The sequence below is a fragment of the Elgaria multicarinata genome, chromosome 6 (assembly GCF_023053635.1).
Source record: "Elgaria multicarinata webbii isolate HBS135686 ecotype San Diego chromosome 6, rElgMul1.1.pri, whole genome shotgun sequence".
Lineage (NCBI taxonomy): Eukaryota > Metazoa > Chordata > Lepidosauria > Squamata > Anguidae > Elgaria > Elgaria multicarinata.
Window position 1 is genome coordinate 14,255,476 of NC_086176.1, and position 20,715 is coordinate 14,276,190.

General features: G+C 46.7%; 1 protein-coding gene across 1 annotated transcript in view; it reads left to right on the forward strand.

Moving 5' to 3' along the window:
* The first annotated feature begins 5,995 nt into the window (after nucleotides 1-5,995).
* Nucleotides 5,996-20,715, forward strand: part of FBXO10 (F-box protein 10) — a 37,342-nt gene continuing 22,622 nt past the window's right edge. Inside the window, exons 1-3 of the mRNA XM_063129081.1 lie at nucleotides 5,996-6,037; nucleotides 9,312-9,902; nucleotides 11,107-11,964. Of these exons, the coding sequence (XP_062985151.1) occupies nucleotides 9,318-9,902; nucleotides 11,107-11,964 (1,443 nt within the window). The 5' untranslated portion in view covers nucleotides 5,996-6,037; nucleotides 9,312-9,317. The remainder of the gene's footprint in view (nucleotides 6,038-9,311; nucleotides 9,903-11,106; nucleotides 11,965-20,715) is intronic.

Here is a 20,715-nt window from a genome sequence, read left to right on the forward strand (position 1 = left end):
ATACAGGCGTTGTTGTTAGCCAGGTAAGGGGGATGGGTGCAGGAGGCTTAGATGTCCAGGGTAAGGGAGGAGTGGCACTGCCCAAGGAGGTCCCGGCCCCAGAGGTTGACATGGATATCGAGGACGTAAGGGCGGATTTTAACTGAAAGGGTTGATGGAGGGCAGGTAACAGTCAAAAATTGTTCACTTTGACTAGCTAATTGACGCCCCCCAACTCCCCAGACACTAGGGCAATCATTTATAGGCCACTCAGATGGCCAAAATCTCTTTGCGATTACAGACAAATCAGCTCCTGTATCAAGTAACCCTAAAAAGGGCTTACCTTCTAGAAGTAGCTGTAACTGAGGCCGGCAAGAAGTAATTGGTGTGGTTAGAGCAGCAAGTACTGGCTCTTGGTTAGGATCCGTTGAGCCAAAACCTTGCGCTCCACGCTCCACTGGTGGCCCCCCTGCAGAAACATTACAGGGAACTAGCAAGAGCTGAGCAGGGCTGTCGTGGAGCGGGAGAGTTTGAGGCAAATTTGTCCAAATCTGCACAAAAATGGTTCCGGTGTAATCAGCATCAATTACTCCTGGAACAATAAAAATCCCTTTCTTCCCACTGCTTGCGCGGGGAAGAACTAAGCCTACACATCCGGAAGGCAAGGGACCAAAAAATTGAGAGGGAACTATCTTTATTTCTCCAGGAAATTTAAATTCTACTTCCTCCTGCAATATAAGGTCTATCCCTGCACCTCTTGCGGCTGCAGGGGGGCTGCCCCTGTTTGTACTGGGGCCAGGGACAGGCCCGCCTGGAAGTTTCCCGAGCGGCAATCTCTGGCCCAGTGAAAACCTTTCTGGCACTTAGGGCACTTGGTTTTTGGACGGGGGGTAGACCCAGATTTACCTGGAGGTCTTCCCTTGGCGGCACCCCCACCAGGGTTATAGCAATTATTTCTAAAATGTCCGGTTTTCCCACAATTATAGCAGGTTCCTTTAGGGTTAGGGTTTGCTCCTTTTGCAAAGGCTGTTGCTAAAATCCCTGCATGGTGAGAGGCTGTGCCCACGTCTTGGCAGGCTCTAATCATTTGTGCTAATTCAGGGTCTATGCCTAATCCCGTGATGGCACGGCGGCATTCAGAGGTGGCATTTTCTTTAGCAAGTTTTAACAATAATTCTGCCTGAGCCACAGGGTTGTCAATTTGGCGACGGAGGGCTTCTTGGAGCCTATTTACAAAATCTATAAAGGGCTCATTGGCTTTTTGCCTGATGGTTGAGAACCCTTGACTAGGTTGCCCTGAGGCTGGGACACGGGTGAAAGCTCTGAACGCTGCCTCTGAGGAGATTTGCAGAGTGACTGCGGGAAGAACTATCTGCGCTTGGGGCGTAGAGAAAGCTCCAGCCCCATAGAGTTGCTCAGGGATGTAGGCACCGCCTGACTGGGCTGCACTGGAGATGCATGCCTGGCGAAACTCACTGTCCCAGACTACATACTGCGCAGGGCTTAAAAGCATTCGCACCGTGGTTTTCCAGTCCTCTGGGACAAGGAGATGGTTGCGCATTAAAGCTTCTAACATTCCCCTGACGTAATTACTTCCGAGTCCCATGTCTCTGATCCCTTTCCGCAGTTCTGTTAAAACGGAATAGGATAGGGGTTTGTATTCCACAATGCGAGAGCCTTGGGCGTCTACTTGCCCAGTGTCTTGGACAGGGCACAAGGAGAGCATCTCCGACAATTCTACAACATCTCCCTGCCCACTTTTTAACTGAGCTTCTAAAACTTGACGGGGTGAGACATATTGAGGTGCGTTTTCCTTGGGAGCAGCTGCCAGCGCTGAGGCGGGAGCCTCAAGAGGCGCTGGTTTACAGATTTCGATTGCCTGGTACTGGGGAGGTGGATTAAAGCTTAAACTTCCAGTAGGCAAGGCAGCTGAGGGGGGATGGTGAAATTTTTCCAAGGCTACTTTACATTGGTACCAGGAAAGTAAAATCTCAACCGGGGCCCGGGGCTCTTGATGTAAAACCTCCCCTATTTTTTCCCAATCACGTAAGAGTAACGAGCCGCTTTTCGGGTACCATAAACAAAATTTCCCAATCTCACCAACCAGCTTCTGAAGCGAGGACAATGTGGCTTGCCCCCCTGTCTTATTGACTATGCGGGTCAATTCTACCGCGTGCTTCTGCTGGTGGCTTGATAACCTGCAACCCATACTTACCGCTTGGGGTCTTTTTGAAGACGGGGGTCTCGAGGAGACGAGGGTGCACCACTGGAAGCCTGTTCCAGGCTGACGGCAAGTATGTTAGGCGGTTGCGATGGTCCCTGTGAGCGAGCGCCACTCTGTAGTAAATACTCACGCACACATCTGAGGGTTGAAGTGACTTGAAGCGACCGAGGCCACTCAAGTGAGTTTATTGAGCATACACAGAGTTTAAGTAGGGACAAAATCTCCTCCTTCTTCCCCCCTCCCTTTCCGCCGAAACCCCTTGGATCACATTGCTTGTATCCTGAATCCACATCTTTAATCCCTTCTGTTTGCTGAGCTAGTCTGCCTTGGTTGTTGATTCTATGTTATTTCCTGGAAGACAGCAGGACATGTCTAGCATTTGAACAATGGTCAATTAACAGGGAGGAAGATAACAGCAAAGCCCTGCTTTGCCCGGGCAGTCTTCTGTCAACGTAACTCCACAGGCCTGTGCTGTAATACTTCAGGCACAGTGGACAATACTGTGCTAGATGGATCAATGGCCTGACTCAGCATAAGCCAGTTTCATTTGTAAGACAAGGAAGTATCTTTTTATTTTTATGCTATAAATGCTATATAAACTGGTAGCACAGTATAAGCAAAGGCATGATATCGCTCCCTGTCTCTGCAACAGCTGGACATCCAGCCATTCCTGGTTTAAATCCTTAGTTCTAATTGCAGTACGACAATGGAACCAGTCACCTAGGGATGTTGTGGGCTCTCCCACACTAGAGGCCTTCAAGAGGCAGCTGGACAACCATCTGTCAGGGATGCTTTAAGGTGGATTCCTGCATTGAGCAGGGGGGTGGACTCGATGGCCTTTTAGGCCCCTTCCAACTCTACTATCTTGAGGGGTATTATATTTATAAACCCTTTATTCACTATGCCAGTGAATTAGCAGAGTAACAGCGGTTCTTAACTATGAAAGTCAGCAAAGACGAAATTAACTTTAAGACAGAGTCTGTTTTGTTTGGTACAAAAATAAAGTATTTTACTGATAGAAAATAACACAGTTTATGGCAATACAAATTTACACCAACATGGTCATACACGTTACAGCAGGGCTCACAGCAGCAGAGAGAGAATATTTTAATCTGGTTACAAAGTTCCAAAACTCTCTTTATATACACTTCCCTGAACAAATGATGAAACCACTAATTGGCAATGGCAAGACAATTAGACTTTTGCATCATCCCAATAATTCAATAAAGTCCACCTGCAAACTTGACCTTTAAGCTGATTGACTGATGCTGAGTCTTCAGTTTCTTCCAGGTTTTGCAGGCTTGTACAAAAATATGGAAATCACAAAAACCAGTCCTAATTCAGGACTCCAACATATTATTCTATGATTCTTGCCTGAGATATAAGCCCAATATTAGATTGGCAGATTTGTTCACATATATTACAAATACATACATGAGTCTTAGGCCTTAGCTAGACCTAAGGTTTATCCCTGGATCGTCCAGGGGTCAAACCTGTTCATCTAGGTGACACACAGGGGATCCAGTGCTCAGGCAGGGGTGAACCTTGGATGATCCCAGGATAAACCTTAGGTCTAGCTGTGGCCTTAGTGTAAGGGATACTGTTCATGGTATCGGCTTTATGGTGTGTTCTATTATCTGGTAGAGATTGCACACATTGTTTCTTTGTGGCTGGACCTCTCCACCCAAGCCTTTCCAAGCTTCCAAGTGTTGGCATCTATCATGAGGTTCACTTCCAGAATGTCTTTGTATCTAAGGATGGACAGAGCTCTAGAATGAACTCCTGTGTTCAGATGACTATAGTATAAAGCACCATTTTAAGTACATGGGAGGTCCAATGAAACTGAGACCAATAAGCATGGGCTCGATGCCAGGGGTTCTACATCTTTTCAAACCTCTGTGTTAGGAATCGTGCATTACCATTTTATAAATGGATCTGGTGAAGATGGAAGCTACCCTACTGATTAAGATGGTGTCAGTTAAATCTTCAAGTCTCAGAGCCTTAAGGAAGACGGTACCATAGATTTTTGGTCTTAGCTCTAAGATGTACTCCACCTAGCTATCCAGAGCCTGTGGGTTTCTCTCATCCTTTTTTGCCATCAGGATTGCTAGTTTGAAATATCCAAAAGAAAAGGTGTCCTCAGGTACATGTGTGTTTATTTATTACATTTTTATCCCACCTTTCCTTTCCGGAGTTCAAGATGGCATACATGGCCCCTCCCCCATGTTGCCCCCCCAACCCCCAACCCTGTGAGGCAGGCTGTGGCTAAGAACTGGTTACTTGCCCAAGGTCCTCAAGTGAGCTACATGCCTGAGTGGGGATTTGAACCCAAGTCTCCCAAGTCCTAGTCCAACACTCTAACCAAGAGGTGCACAAGTTGCAGTCTGCAGGTGTCCCTGCAAGGCCTTTACTGTGGACCCCCACCATTCCCTGATTCCTACTGAATGTCCCCCCCACCCCCCAGCAGTGCATATATTCTCCACTCCCTCAAAGGTCCTCATAGAGATCACTCTTTGTGCCGCTGCTAGCAGTGAGGGGAGAGCTTATCTGTATCAGGATCATTGTGATGCCTGTCTGTGTATGTATATATTACTGCATTTATATCCCGCCTTTTTTCCTCCAAGGAACCCAAGGCGGCGTACATAATCCTCTTCCTTCTCTCCATTTTATCCTCACAACAACAACCCTGTGAGGCAGGCTGGGCTGAGAGTCTGTGACTGGCCCAAAGTCACCCAGTGGGTTTCCATGGCCGAGTGGGGACTAGAACCTCCTAGAGAGCTTCAAAAATGGTACAAAAATGTAATAAATAAATAAATAACAAAATAAATAAATATAATAAATAATAACCCGGGTCTCCTGACTCTCAGTCCAACATGTTAGCCACTAGACCACACTGGCCTGTGTGCATGTGTGTGTGAGAGAGAGAGAGAGAGACACCAACCCATGACCCCCAGGCCAGTATCCCACGTGGCCCTTGGGGCTGAAAAGCTGGTGCACCTATGGTCTAACAACCCCTATACACTCTGGCTGGGTTAGATTAGGAAAATCAAATTTTTGCACCTGCAGAACCTCGCATTTTGCATATGCATTTATTAAATAAATAATGCAAAGCCACGGGAACAGGTATGATTCGAGATCTTTTTTTATTTGGGAATATGAAGCTTCAAGGGAAGAGAGCCCACCTTGAGCCACATCGCCCTGCACGGTCCCTACATCTAATCTCGCCCCCTTCCTTGGGAATCGCAAGCCCCCTTGAACCGAGGATGCCCGCGTAGGCTTGGAACACCACAGTCCCATCCCAATGCGGGTCGAATTGGAAGTAAGGTGTTCCATGGGGGTTCGAAGTACCAGGAACCGGATTACATCGAAAGAAAACCCACCGAAACCCATGCCGCTTACTTGTAAGTAAACGTGGCCGGCCTTGGGCTGCGTAAGACCCTGGACGATCCCGCCGGCCCCGTCCTCCCGGCTCGCCTCCAGGATCCCCAGTAACCATGTGATCGTCACGATGGAGATCCTGAGGAAATGTTCGCTCTCTTTTCCCCTCCGCCTGCCTTCCCTGGGAAGATCTCTATGATCTGAACGCCCGTGCGCGCTGGAACCCGGAGGAGGGGCTCCCATCCCAGGGTGTTTTCCTGCTGCTGGCTCGCCCGGCCGTGCTGCTGGAAGGCGGCCAGGCGGGGCGGCTGGGATATGCCGTAATAAGGGTCGCGGTGCCCTCGGTTCTGGAGGCTCCGCCGCCGCCACCGTGCAAGCCTCGGCTCACGTTTCCCTGGGAAAGTTTGGCGGCGCGCGATCCCCTTAAGCGCTGCAGATGAGATCGGTCAGAAGAAGGTGGGCGATTTTCTCTCTCTCTTTATTCCTGGGCAATAGTTTTGGATCGGGATTACCCGTCGCCTCCTTGGGAGGAAAGACCGAGATACAACGCAAGGAGATCGTGGAGGAAACACGGATAGGATCGGGGTGCAAAACGTGTACTGGCTGGCTAACGCGGGTGCGCTTTTGTTCCCGGCACGTTGTGGGGTGGGGTGGGGTGGGGTCGGGGGCATGTTTCTTTGTGGCCAGAGCATCGTTTCCCAATATAATGATGTGGGGAGGGGGCAGAGAAACACCATGGGCACCCCAACATTTTAGCATGATCTCCGTAATTTATATTCAGAACATTTTTCAGTGCAACATTTTTCAGTGCAACGAAGGTATATTGCATCTGTGGCAAGATTGTTGGGGTTGTTATATTAATTTATATTAATTTATTACAACACAGGAGTTAATAAAAAAATACCCGTTTTAGTATGTTCAGCGCATTCATACATATTCGCGGTTTACGAATGCTGGAAGAGGGCTTGCTTCTTTCTTTAGGCGGCTGCAAGGAGGAAACAGGAAATCTAGATAGCAACGGTTTCACTACAGTGAAGGCGTTAATTAAAGTGTTTAAAGAAATCCGGATGAGGGTTTTATTAGGGAAGTCCATACAACTTTCAGCTTGCCTTCGATTTCCACCCGCCTCACTTAGTTTGGGCCAGAGGAGGCCAGCGGGGATTGATCCACTGATGTGGCTGTAGGAAGGTAGCAAAAACCTAAGCAAAGGGTTTTCGTGATCTTTCCTTTCCTTTTAGTCGTAATTTGTTTTCCTATCAACTACCTTGTACTTGCAGTTCGGATAACAAAAGGTTGGGTTTCATTTTGCACAGTTATAATACATACCTCTAGATGAACTGGGAGTTTTTGTTTGTTTACGGGCCTGTTCAGACAACACTTCAGGCTCTGTGGTTAGCGAAACCTGGCTCTCTGGGCTTAGCACTAACCACAAGCCATGCTGTCGCACACAGCACTTTAAGCCACAGTTAGAGCCACTAGCCCCTGCTTCAGACAGCCCGACTGTGATTCGTGAGTGAGCAGGGTTTCGCAAAACACATCGCACGAGACACCTTAAACCATGCTACTTAACCAAAAGCCTTAACCAGCAGGGTTTAAGGTGTCTTCTGAACAGGCCCTATATGGGAATTTCTACCACACCATTCAATTGCATACATTAAACCAACTTAATTAGTTGGACTAATTCAGAATATCGTGTGGTCTTGTGTAGGTAGTTCTTGAAACTGGGGCAGAAGATATGGACTCCAGTCCACAAAAGTTTGCCTTGTGCCATAATAAATGTGTTGGTCTTTTAAGGAGGCACAAGAATCCTGTTGTTTTTGATGGGAAATGGTGGGGCTACCCTTTAGTAACACCGTGAAACGTTGGAAGATGGTGCATTTTTTTTTAAAAAAAAATTGGTGTGTGGATTGGGTTGTTTGCCTGGATGACTCATGTAGAAGTCTCTGGGGTTTTTGTTTTGTTTTTGCACACCCCATCACCCCATTTAGTCCATTGAAGTTCTCTTGACCAGGGTCCCTGAAAGCCATGGATCCTACATCTAGCATGTAAATATTTTCAAGTCGAATTCATTTAAAGTATTTGCCTATCATTCAAAAGATCTGCTCGGCCTGGTTTAAACCTCTGGGGGTAAAAACCAAAAGACATGCACCCACTCCACTTCTCCAGACAGTCCCCCCACAAGATTTGGGGGGTGGGTGGGGAGGATAAAGGGGGATGAGGACAAGGGGAGGTCCCTTTTTGTGTAACTTACACCCAGCTTTTTATCAGGGAGTCATGGAAAGTTTTGTATCGCTTATAAGCTGGTGTGAACAAATGCAAGTAGAAGTTTGTCCAGGGGAAAGGCCTCTGTTTTGATCTGATTGTCCTGTCTTTTAAATTAATTTTGAGCCTGTCCAGTTATTATCCTCATTTCAGAAGCTGGTGTGAATTCTAGAAGCCTCTTCTGTTGGCTCAGGCTCACGTGACTGATAGCCACAGACTCTGCCAGCATTTCCAGAAATAATGTCCCACACACAATGCTATGACTATTTATAATGTGCAAAAGCGCAAAGAGAGAAATGCATTTCTGTGATGCAATGTTATGTGAGTTGAGATCCCACAGGAAGGTTCATCCTGAAATGGAGGCCCTCCCCCCCATTGCACACCCACCCACCCATCTCAGGGCCATGGATTCCTTATTGCTCCCAATGTGTAACATGAGCATTTCAAATGTATGCTTGGTTTGCTTGATTTTGCCCCTCTCCCTCTATTAAGGATAAGAAAAATGCCTATTCTTGTATATGCATTGTGCAAGGGGCACATACACCACCTGCATAAGCGGATGCAGTGAGTGCATGAACCAGCCTCAAAGTTGGGGTGGAAAGCCAACTTCCAATTCTGTCACATGTGTGCTAAAACATGTTGTTGAATTGAGACATGAATATAAGCATTGTATACGATATTGTCATTCAAAGTATCTTGTCATTCAGGTTAATTTGAAAGACCTTACGAGATCTCATTGGAAACTCAATCACAATTACCATTTTCTGTCGTAAGGACATAAGAAGAGCCCTGCCCTGATGCTGGATCAGACCAAGGATCCATCTAGTCCAGCACTCTGTTCACACAATGGCCAATCAACTGTCAACCAGGAAGCCACTGGTGCAACAGCACCCTCCCACCCATGTTCCCCAGCAACTGGTGTTTTGCTCCTGATACTGGGGGTAGCACATAGCCGTCACGACTGGTAGCCATTGATAGGCTTCTCCAGGACTTTATCCAACTCCCTTTTAAAGTCATTCAAATTGGTGGCCATCACTACATTTTGTGGTAGTGTCCCCCAAGTTCATCCTCGTCTTCACTCTCAGGGAGCCGCATTCTAGTGGTAGGTGGGGTTGAAGGCAAAGAACAGGACCAAAATGCCAAATAAATAAATAAAAACCATCATATTGTAGTTTAAAGCTCTTACTTCCAGTAAGTAAGCCTTAGGAGAGGCATTACAGAATGGAGGGGGGGGGAGCCAGGAAACCACCAAATGATCAGTGGTTGAAGGGGAAGGGACCGTGGCAATCTGCGGAACCATGGAAGTTGGATTGAACCGCAGGAGGGGTCCCCCCGAAGTCTAATGAGTGTGCCTTGTACATCTCTTTTTAAAAGGCCGAAGCGGAACGTGTTCTATTAAAGTGCAGAGTGATGTATTAGAAGGCTGATGTTCTTTTTAATCCTGGTCTTTGTGCCCCGTCGTTCATAGGCGGCTATGGAGATCAGTGGCCTCCCACTGGAACTTTGGCGTCTGATTCTCTCCTACTTGCGCCTGCCTGACCTCGGCCGCTGCAGCTTGGTGTGCAGAGCGTGGTACGAGCTCATCCTCAGCCTGGACAACACCCGGTGGCGGCAGCTGTGCCTGGGCTGCATCGAATGCAGGCATCCCAACTGGCCCAACCAGCCTGACGTGGAGCCCTGGTCGTGGAGGGAAGCCTTCAAACAGCATTATCTCGCTTCCAAAACCTGGACCAAGAACAGCCAAGACCTTGAATCCTCCAACTGCTTCTACCTGTTCCGAAGGAAAAAGGACCGGCGCGTCCTTTGCGTCGGGCCCGGCTGTGAGTTTGACAACCTGAGGAGTGCCTTGCTGTCGGCCAGCGGCTACGACAGGATCGTGCTGCTGCCCGGGGTGTACGAGGAGCAGAGTGAGATCTTCCTCAAGGCCCCCGTGGAAATTATGGGCAGGGGCAAACTGGGCGATGTGGCTCTCCTGGTGAGCTTTGACCAGCACTGTCCAACCATGAGGTTATGCAATTTGGTGTTCATGCCTGCTTGGTTCACGCCAGTTGTCTATAAGGTGAGTGTGAACACGGTCGAGAACGCTACCAATCTGTTCAGGCCAAACAGTGAATCTTGGGACAGGGTGGGAGAGAGGTTGATCTGAAGCAAGGGGCACGATCCACCTGGAGGTTCTCTTGTGCAAGTGTGAAAGCAGCCTTTCCCAACCCAGCGACCTCCATAGGGGTTGGACTATAACTCCCAACATGGTTGGGGATGATGGGAGTTGTAGGCCAACACATCTGGTAGGTGCCAGGTCGGGGAAGGCTGTTTTTGGGAATGGAATGAGAGCTGCCCAAGAGCACGGTGATTTCCATTTCAGGGGCTGGCCCTGGTGCAGAACCGATACTTGATTCGTACCCAGGGTTAGGTTGGGAGCATGCTTTAGCCATGTGCTCCCTCTGGCACAGGGCCGGGCAAAGCTGGTAATAGGCCCAGGCCAGATGGGAAATGTAGGCCCCATTTCAAACTGCTCATTAAGTATTTTTTAATCAGTTCTAAATACATAAGAACTAGAACGATTTATAAAACGTGTAATGGCAAGCACTTTTATTCAAGATGTATATAAGACATCACTTCTTCACATTCAGAAATGCTTTATGTGCTTTTCTTTGGGCAAATTCATCGACAGCAACAGAAAAAAGGCTGGAGATGGGAGGTGAAGACACCTTGGCTTTTTGGCTGTCTCAAAATGGAGTCAGTACTGCTCACTCACAGGAGAGCTACTTCGTAACGAATCTTTACCAAAGGGTCCCCCTTTGCCTCTACCAGGGGGACTCGGAGTAGGCCCCCCTCAAAATCGTAGGCCCATGCCAACTGGCCCCACTGCCCGCCCCCCTCTGCCCAGCCCTGCTCCCACACTCCCCTCCACACAGCTAGAAGGCATAGAGTGAACTGGGAGATCATGTGTCTAGTTGAAGTCAGGCTCTCTCTTGGATTTCTTTGGGATCTCTTGCAGTGTGTACAAAAAACACACTTGTCTTCATTAGGCACGATGTTACAAAAAGCAGGTTAGTGGGGGAGAAATAAGGCTGATTGGATGTTGAAGTCAGGATGTCTGTACAGTCAGAGTCTTAAGATGGTGTGGAGAAGCAAGGTTATGCCTTAGGACCACCAGGAAAAAGAAAGTTGCAGACAATTGTTGATCCTTCAATTTTCCTACTTGATCTTGCAATGTTTGTTACCATAAAATGGGTTGATCCGGTTTCCTTCTTTGCCCTTAGACGACCTCGGGTCACGTCCAGTTTGACAACTGCAACTTTGAGAACAGCCAGCTCCAGATTCACGCCCCGGGAACTTGCCAGGTGAAATTCTGCACTTTCAACCAGTCCAGCATCAGTTTCCATAGCGTGGCCATCTGTCTCGTGGAAAACTGCGAGTTTCTTGGGAGCGAAAACGCCTCTGTGACAGTAGAAGGTTGCCCATCTTTGGACAGGAACTGGGCCTGCAAATACTTGGCCACGTTGGCAAAGTCTCGCTCTGTCCTGCTGCAGATGCCGGAGCCGCCCATTTACGGTGTGCCGAAGTGTGAAAGCCGGGGCCACCTGCCGGTGAGCAGTGCAAGGACCTGTGAAATTGTGGTAGGTGGGGACCCCAGTAACACGTTCCCCATTTCACAGACTCAAGCAGTGCCAAAGAGAGGTTGCGAGAAGGAGAACGACATTGCCGGAAGCCTTAACCCAGCACAGAAAGAGGAGGCCGTGACCATGGACACAGATTCCAGCGACAGCGAACTGAGTGTCAGCAGCGAGAACGAGGGTGACGACGAGTCGATGTACAAGTTGCCTTACCAGGCCCATAGCCTGAGCCACATGCTGGCCAAAGTGATTCACGGCCGGCCTCAAACCAACGGGCTCACGACCCTCCAGAATGACTATGAACTAAAAACGCTGCCTCAGGAGTTGGCCAAAGATAAAGAGGCCCAGTCGCTTGCCAACTCTGTGCAAGGGTGCTTCATTCGGAAGTGCCTTTTCAGGGACGGAAAGGGCGGAGTCTTCCTTTGTTCCCAGGGCCAAGCCAGAGTGGAAGGGAGCATCTTCAGGGACTTGACCTATGCCGTGCGATGCATACAAAACAGTAAGGTGCCGTAAAAGACGGAGAGCGAACCTTGCATGCCATGGTTAAACTCCCCCAGTGGTGTTCAGCGAAATTTGTCCTTTTAAGGCTGACATCTTAACAGCCCTGAGCTTTGTGCCAATAAATAGTTGTGGACATTTTATGTCAACCTTCTAATCTCTCCCAGACCAGGCTTTCTTCAAACAAGTTGTTACATAGCTGGAGGCTAATAAGTCTTGATATTTTTCCCCAAGCTAAATTCTGCAGCCTGTATAAATTGTGCAAATTATGCTAATTTGCATTCTTTCCCTGATTTTGTATGGCTCTGCTAATCATGGGGAGGGGTGATGACCTCTGAAGGGTACTGAAGCCCCACCTTTGGGACCATTGGAAATCTTACCCTGCATCTCCTGATGGTTAGAAATGTCAGCCTGCGTCACCCATACATTTGCCAGGATATCTTCACACATTCATTAATAAATGTAAATACAACGGTTAGAAACTTGCTTTAAAACAGAAACAGAAAACTGAGATTACTAGAAAGTTGACTTCTATAGCTTCTTCACCCTTCCCCAGAATCAGTGCTGGCTCAAGGTTTTTGAGCGTTCTCGGGCAAGCCCCATCCTTCAGTGAGCCTACTTTCTCACTGCCATTGTCCCTAGCTGCTATTGTTCCTCCTTCTCGATAGGCCTGTTCAGACAACACACTAAGCCATGGTTAGGCCACTAAGGCTTTTGCAGCAAATGGTTAGCGAGTGTGTTTAAACCGTGGTTATGTAACAACCATGGTTAGTAATGGTTCACACAACACACTAAGCCATAATACTTAGCTCAAAATGCTTAACCACCATGGCTTAGCTTGTCGTCTGACCAGGGTCATAGTTATTATTGATAGTACTTGCTTGATTGACAGGCAGAAAGCCAGTGAGCCAAGTAGGCAGCGGGATCTGCTGCTCCTTCTCACCACCATTGTTGTCTGGGCCAGAGCGAGAGGTAGGCTGCGACAGTGAAGAGGAGGAACACTTCAAGGGGGTTCTTGACAGTGGGCCCCTATTGAACTGTGGGCCCATGATAAGTGCCTGACCATGCCTACCCTTGACACCAGCCCTATCAAGAAGAAAAGCATGCTCACATCTCCCAACACCCATTTTTGTAAGCAGCAAAAGCAGGGGGTTCTTGGGCCCCAGTCAAGCTGCCTTTAGTTTGGTGAGTAAGACACTGGCCCCATTCAGAATACATCTTAGACCATGGCTTTAACCATGGTGGTTAAGCCAGAAAGCCAGGCCATGTTCAGAAGACACCTTAAACCAAGGCTTTAACCACAGTGACTAAGGCAAAAAGCTTTATTCACCGTAGTTAAAGCCATGGTTTAAGGTGTCTTCTGAACACTGCTCAGCTTTCTGGCTTAAAACCGTGGTTTAAGGTGTCTTCTGAACAGGGCCTTTGTGAAAACCTGGCTCAAGAGCTGCTTTCACACAGCCATCTTTGAAGTCGAATATCAAAAGAAAGAGATTTTTCTCTCTTCAGGTCTCTTGTGAGGCCAATTTATGAAACTTCCATTTCTCTCCTCGTGTCATGTCATGTGTGCCCCAGCCCAAGAACTTAACTACATTGGGGCTCTTTCGCAAAGTCCACCACACAAAAGTGACAGCCTAACCTACACCAAGCAGGATATTGCACTATGAAAGCGGTATATAAAAGGCAGGAGCCACACCAAGCAGGATATAACGCTATGAAAGCGGTATATGGTATGTGTCAATGGGCCCCAACAGTTGTCAGTACACTTCAATACCGCTATAAAGCAGTAGTGCGGCTCCTGTCTTTTATATACCGCTTTCATAGTGGAATATCTTGCTTGGTGTAGATTAGGCCTTAGTCAGCTCAGAAGGAGCTACGTGTGTCTTTCCTAAGAGATGGTGTCTGGGGACAAAGACAGTGCTGTGGGAGCCTTGGTTGCTGTTTCCACTCAGGAGAATTCAGAAGTCCAGTCAGGGTGGCTTCGGAAGGGATTGGGGAAGATATATGAGTAGCAGTGCAAGATTTATGGCGTCTGTAACAATGCATGGCTAGGTCTTAAAGCCTGTGAGGAGAGTGCTGCTATTCCTCTCTTAGCAACCTTCCCTGGCCTTTTAAGAAAACAAAACCTTTGCCTCTGACTGTTTGCCAAGGGAGCTGATGGGGGTTTAGGATCGTAATGATTCAAAGCATAATGTGGGTCTGAAGCAAACTAGCCAGGCGGTCGGGGTTCCTGCGTATGTAGAAACCATATCTGGGCCACATTAATCGCTTGCGCTGTACGCCAGGCAGGCTGTTGAAGAGGCCTTGATCCAGCGAATGCTGTACTATAAACAAGCACTGGAAATAAGGAGACTGGTCTCTGCTGATCGTTCAACAGGAGCCAAACATGGTTTTGTCTTGTCGATGTATTTGTTTCTTGGCACATTTTCTGTGGAAAGGGGCGGAAGCTGAACCGAGGCGGCATCCTTCAGCGTGAGGCGGCTGTGTGGCTTTGCTTTTGAGTGAAACATTAAGTGGGAGTTTGTGTGCTGTTCATTACCTAGCGATTGTTCCCAGGTGCAATGCCATGCGATTACCCCTGCATTTTTCTGCAGTGCTTTCAGCCTCGCGTTCCAAGTCAATGATTTGCTGCTCCCTCGCTTCGAAGAGAGGAGGAAAGGGGAACGGGAGTGAGTGGGGAGTTTGATTCTTGTTTTTTAAAGATACGCTTTGACCTGAAATGGAAACTTTGTTTACATGGGCGTACATTTCAGAGTTTGGATTCCCATTTGTTTGTTTTTGTTTGCATTCACAAGACCTGGACAGGTGGACGGATAGTGTACAACGGAAACAATGATCGGTGCCTCATTGATTGCTGTGTAGTGGTTAGAGTGTTCAACTGGGACATGCGGGACCCAGGTTCTAGGCCCCACTTAGCCATGAAGCTCCCTGGGTGTCTTTGGGCCAGTCACTGACTCTCAGCCTAACCTACCTCACAGGGTTGTTGTGAAAATAAAATGGAGGGGAGAAGGACCATTTAAGCCTCCTTGGGTTCCTTCCAAGAGTGGAAAAGGTGGGATATAAATTATTATTATTTAGTATTTATTGCATTTTTATACCGCCCAATAGCCGAAGCTCCCTGGGTGGTTGTAATAATAATAAATAATAAATAAATGTAATAATAATTAATTGAGTGGAGGGTTGGACTCGATGGCCTTATAGGCCTCTTCCAAGTCTACTATTCTATGATTCTAATTAATAAATAGGGTGACCATATGAAAAGGAGGACAGGGCTCCTGTATCTTTAACAGTTGCATAGAAAAGGTAATTTCAGCAGGGATGATTTGTATATATGGAGAACCTCATGAAATTCCCTCTTCATCACAACAGTTAAAGCTGCAGGAGCTATACTAGAGTAACCAGATTTAAAAGAGGGCAGGGCACCTGCAGCTTTAACTGGTGTGATGAAGAGGGAATTTCACCAGGTTCTCCATATATACAAATGACACCTGCTGAAATTCCCTTTTCTATGTAATTGTTAAAGATACAGGAGCCCTGTCCTTTTCATATGGTTACCCTATAATAAGCAACCTATGAAGTGAAGAATAGGTAATTCTTATTCCCAGTTTACAGGTGGGGAACTGAGGCTGAGGGAAAGTATGCCATGCATGCCCATCAAAAGCTGTACCTGCAAAAACAAAAACAACTTTCTTTGCCATGGACTGTGTAGGGAATGATCACGTCCCACTGAATAGGTGGCACTACTTCCTGTGGGTTTGATACTTTAGAATTCCCAGCCCGCCTGGGGTCCCAACCCAGCTGCAGGTACAGCTTTTGATGGGCATGCATGGCATACTTTCCCTCAGCCTCAGTTCCCCACCTGTAAACTGGGAATAAGAATTACCTATTCTCTGGGGTTCCAGATGGCTACACCTTCTTCCCCATTTCACTAGTCGGTCATTTGGTGGTTACTCAGCTTTTGTGTAATTTCTTCCCTATTCTAAAAGGTTGGATTGCCTCCTCGAAGTGCAAAGTGTGGAGAATAAACTTGAAAGGGAGGGAGGCTGCAACTCTGACAATAGTGGGGCATGAATAGCAAAAATCCTGCTTATTTCATTGCACCTTTAATCATAGCCAGTCTGGGACTGAATTGCACTTGAAGCACGGCAAAATTGAAAACCCTCTTTAGTTTTGCTTGGGCAATCTTAGAAAAAAGGCTTGTTGAGGACTTATTTTGAGGACGTTTTTCAGTGCTAGGAAATAGATTTGTTTTGTGTAAGTGCTTTAAGTTTGGCTTGAAGGATGTTCTGTAGCTGAGCATAACAATTCGTTATGTGGGCAATGATATTTTAAAAGCTGTTAAAAAAAAGATGAGGGAGAAAGAGAGCCAGGGTAAGGAGGAAAGGTGTGGGTTGGGAAGAGGTCTTTATATACTGTGTTCTAATCATTACATTTTTATCCCAACCTTCCTCCAAGGCGCTTGTGCAGCATCTATCCTTCTTTTTCCTCCCTCTTTTACTTTCACAACAACCTTGTGAGGTTGCTAGTATAGGCTGGGCAAAGGTAACATGAGAAGAGCCAGTCATGTTCCCTTCCACTTTACTGGGTGTGTGTGTGTGTGTTGCCACTTGGTAGGTTGGGGATGCGTGAATGGAGTATTGGTGTGAATTGGAAGGGAGCTGGCTGGATGCAAGCTGGGGGCTTGAGGTGGGGGCTGGCTGATTTCGAGTGGGATATAAGACCCACTCTGGCCCGCTTGCATTGGCTGCCTGTATGTTTCCGAGCCCAATTCAAGGCGCTGGTTTTAACCTATAAAGCCTTACATGGCTTGGGACCACACTACCTGATGGAATGCTTCTCCCGACATGAGCCTACCCGTACACTGTGCTCAACATCTAAGGCCCTCCTCCGGGTGCCTACTCCAAGGGAAGCTCAGAGGATGGCAACAAAGGAGAGGGCCTTTTCAGTGGTGGCCCCCCAATTGTGGAACAATCTCCCTGAAGAGGCCTGCCTGGTGCCAACATTGTTATCTTTTCAGCACCGGGTCAAGACTTTTCTCTTCTCCCAGGCATTTAGCAATATGTAATTAGCCTGGGTTTGTTTTTGTGGTTTTAAATTGCGTGTTTTTATGATTTTAAATTTGTGTATATTGTTTTTAAGTGGTTTTATCCTATGTAAACTACCCAGAGAGCCTCGGCTATGGGGCGGTATATAAATGTAAATAATAATAATAATAATAATAATAATAATAATTTTGTTCTGGCTCAGATCACAATCTGAGCTGGAGAACAATTGGGAGTTCTGATGCTAGTCTCCTCTTTGGGACCAGCTTTACAAGCCTCTGGGACCAGTATTTCCAACGAGATCAGTGTTCGGAAGCAGAACATGACAGCCCCCTACTTGTCTCTACCATCTGGTGTTCAGAGGTACACTGCCCCTGTAGATGGAGGCTCTAGATGACTTTGAATAACTTTGAGAAGTCTGGGGTCCCAATTTCCTCCCCTGGACCCACCCTGGGCCTCGCACACACCCTTTGCTTGCCCCCGCACCACAAAAAAGGCGGAAGGGAGCAAAGCAAGCTAAATGGGCCTGTTCAGACGACACGCTACACCATGGTTAGGCCGCTCACCCTTTTGCAGCAAATGCTTAGTGAGCGTGTTTAAACCGTGGTTATGTAGCCACCATGGTTAGGAATGGTTCATGACATGCTAAGCCATAATGTTTAGCTCAAAATGCTTAACCACCATGGCTTAGAATGTCATCTGAACCCGGTCAAATGTGTTCATTCAAACCCTCTGTAGGCTTAGAATGAACCTTTTATCCCCTTTTTTAAAAAGAAAAAAAATACGGCCTGGGGTGGTGGGTGCTTTGTCCATCCATGTCCTAGATCAGTGGTTCCCAAATAGCTAAGTACTGCGGACCCCTTGTTTTTCAAATGCCAAGCCAGGGACCCCCTACTTTTGAAAATTTTGTTATCTCTATGGTAGTTACCTGTGCGAAGCAATTTTTTGGAGAAAATAAGGAGTGGCCCCTAATAAGCAAAGGATTTTAGGTATACTAAAAAACAGACCATAAAATTGGTGATATTTGTGATATTACCACGCAAAAATGACAATGATTTAGTTAGGAATATAAAGCCGAATTTAATTTTACTAACGTCTGGTTTACAAATGAACAAATTGTGACCTGTCGAGCAGCTACTAAACCTAAATGTGATGGGAGAAATCATGCCTCTTTTTCTCCTGAACAATCCCTTCCACATCCGGTTCAATATTTCCTACTTTTAATCTCAAATCTGGATCAACATCAAACCGATTTCTGTACTTGTTCTTCATATAACAAAATGTCGAAAATGTTTGCTCACCAAGATATGTGGAACAAAAGGGAACTAGATGTTTCAAAGCTTTTTCACCTAACTTCTTATAATCAGGAAAAACCTTCACCCAGAATTGGTCCAGTCTATATTCTTTGAAAAATATTTATTTTATTTATTTATTTTATTTATTTATTACACTTATATACCACCACCATAGCCAGGGCTCTCTGGGCGGTTCACAGAAATTCTAAAATTAAGATAAAAACTAGTATACAAAATTTAAAATTCTGAAACACAGAACATACACACATAAAGCATTAAAAACCATTAAAAAACTAAACATGTGGGTGATTAAGATGATTTCAATGAACCATCACAAGTCACGTCAACAAGTGCATCTTGCTCTTCCGCAGACAGAGTTGTGAGTTGTACATCACCACATTCAAAAGGATTCCTTCTCCATGAGTTTTCAGGATTAGGTGCAGGGAAGTAATCTCTGAAGCTAGTTGCTAAATCACACAGGTGCTTTCGCGCATGACGCCACCGTCGAAGCAAACGGAGCGCGGGAGACGGCGTGTTTTCTTTTATTAAAATGCGGACCTTGCAGAGCTAATATGTGAATGGTGCCGTGGACCCCCTGGGTGGGTTACGTGGACCCCCTGGGGTCTGCGGACCACCGATTGGGAACCATTGTCCTAGATCATTGTCATGGGTATCAATGGTTAGCTGAAGTGTGCGGTTCCATAAAAGACCCATACAGCACTGGCTTTTCAGACCTCAAGCTGATTGCATGCCCAAATGAACTGGTTGGTTAGTAGCCAGTCCCTGCGTGCCTTGTTGGCTATATTTCTAGGCTAGAGGATACCATCAGGGAAGCTGGGAAGCTGGCCTCTGTAAGCCCCCCAAAGTCAATCCATCGCAGTGAAAGATAAGACAGTTGTAAACACCTGTCAGGCTGTTATTATTGGGATAAAGTTGGTATTTTTTTGTTAATATGCCGGATAGCCAGGCTTAGTATTCTGACTGGAGCCTGACCTCCATGCCAGGTCAGTGGCGAGTGACTAATAGGGAGAGGAATACAACCGTCTTACACACACACACACACCGGTCTTCTGCATTTTAATTAACTGATGCGGCGGGGGGGAGCCACCTTTTCAAATGAGCAAATAAAGGAGCTGTAATTTAATTATCATCTTTGATATGCGGTGCTCGCCAAGGCGAGAATATTGCAATTTGTGGATTTGTTTCTTTCCGCTTGTCAGACAGGGGTTTAAAAGGTTTATTTGACTGGAAAAGAATTATATGCATGAATATTTAAACCACTTATTTGCTCAAATAAAACGATGGCAGGATTTAAAGAGTCTCCTGCTGGTTTCTCCCCCTACCCCCAACCCCAGTTTTTGCCAACCTGTGTAGATTACGCTTCTAGGGAGGGTGCGTTTTCTCTTGCTCAGTAGATCGGTCATTTCCAAACTGTGTGCTCTGTGTGCAATAAAACTGCTAGTGTGGTCCAAGAAACAAACTCATGTTGTGTGCCTAAAGCATCCACCCACGGGGAGTCTGCCTGTCATCTCTCTTCATGTTTTGTTGCTCTAGCTAACTTCGCCTCTTTCTGCTCAGCCTTTGCTGGGCCAGGGGGGCAGGTTACGGGGAAGTAATTCTGCTAGAGGGCACACTGGGAATTGTAGAACATTTTTTTTTGTTTTTGTTTAAACATGCATAGGATTATGTCCGAACTCAGATTTCTGCAACCTGGTGCCCTCTAGCAATGTTGGACTACAACTCCCTGCATGCCCCATCAAGCATTGCTGGTTGAGGAATTGAATTGTAGGGCCTGTTCAGACAACACGCTAAGCCATGGTTAAGCCACTAACGCTTTTGCAGCAAATGGTTAGTGAGCTTTTTTAAACCATGGTTATGTAGCCACTATGGTTAGATATGGGTCACACGACACGCTAAGCCAATGTTTAAGCACTATGGCTTAGCATGTTGTCTGAACAGGGTCTCAGAGTTGGAAGGGGCCACTTAGGCCTTCGAGTCCAGCTTCCTGTTCAGTGCAGGAATCCAGTTGTGGAAGGTGTGTTGTTATAGTCCAACACAGATGGAGGGCGTGAGGTTGGGAAAGGCTGCCTTAACTTGTAGTGTGCTCCTGAGGGTTCAAAGTGCATTGTAAAGGTAATCTTGTCGCAGCCGTTACAGTAGCCGTGCAAAGTAGGCAGATGTAGGGCTGCGATGGAGAGAACAACGCTGATGACTTTGTTGCAGAGACAAAGTTTGAATCAGGGACATCCTGCATTGTAGCTCATAGCCGTGACATTGATTACACCGGCTCAGACTGACACACATTGGCCTCAGTGTTACCAGAATTTATGCTTGTATTATTTGTTTATGTATTTATTTATTCCTCCAAGAAACCCAACGCAGCATAACTAACCCTACTCCTCTCCATTTTTATCCTCACAACA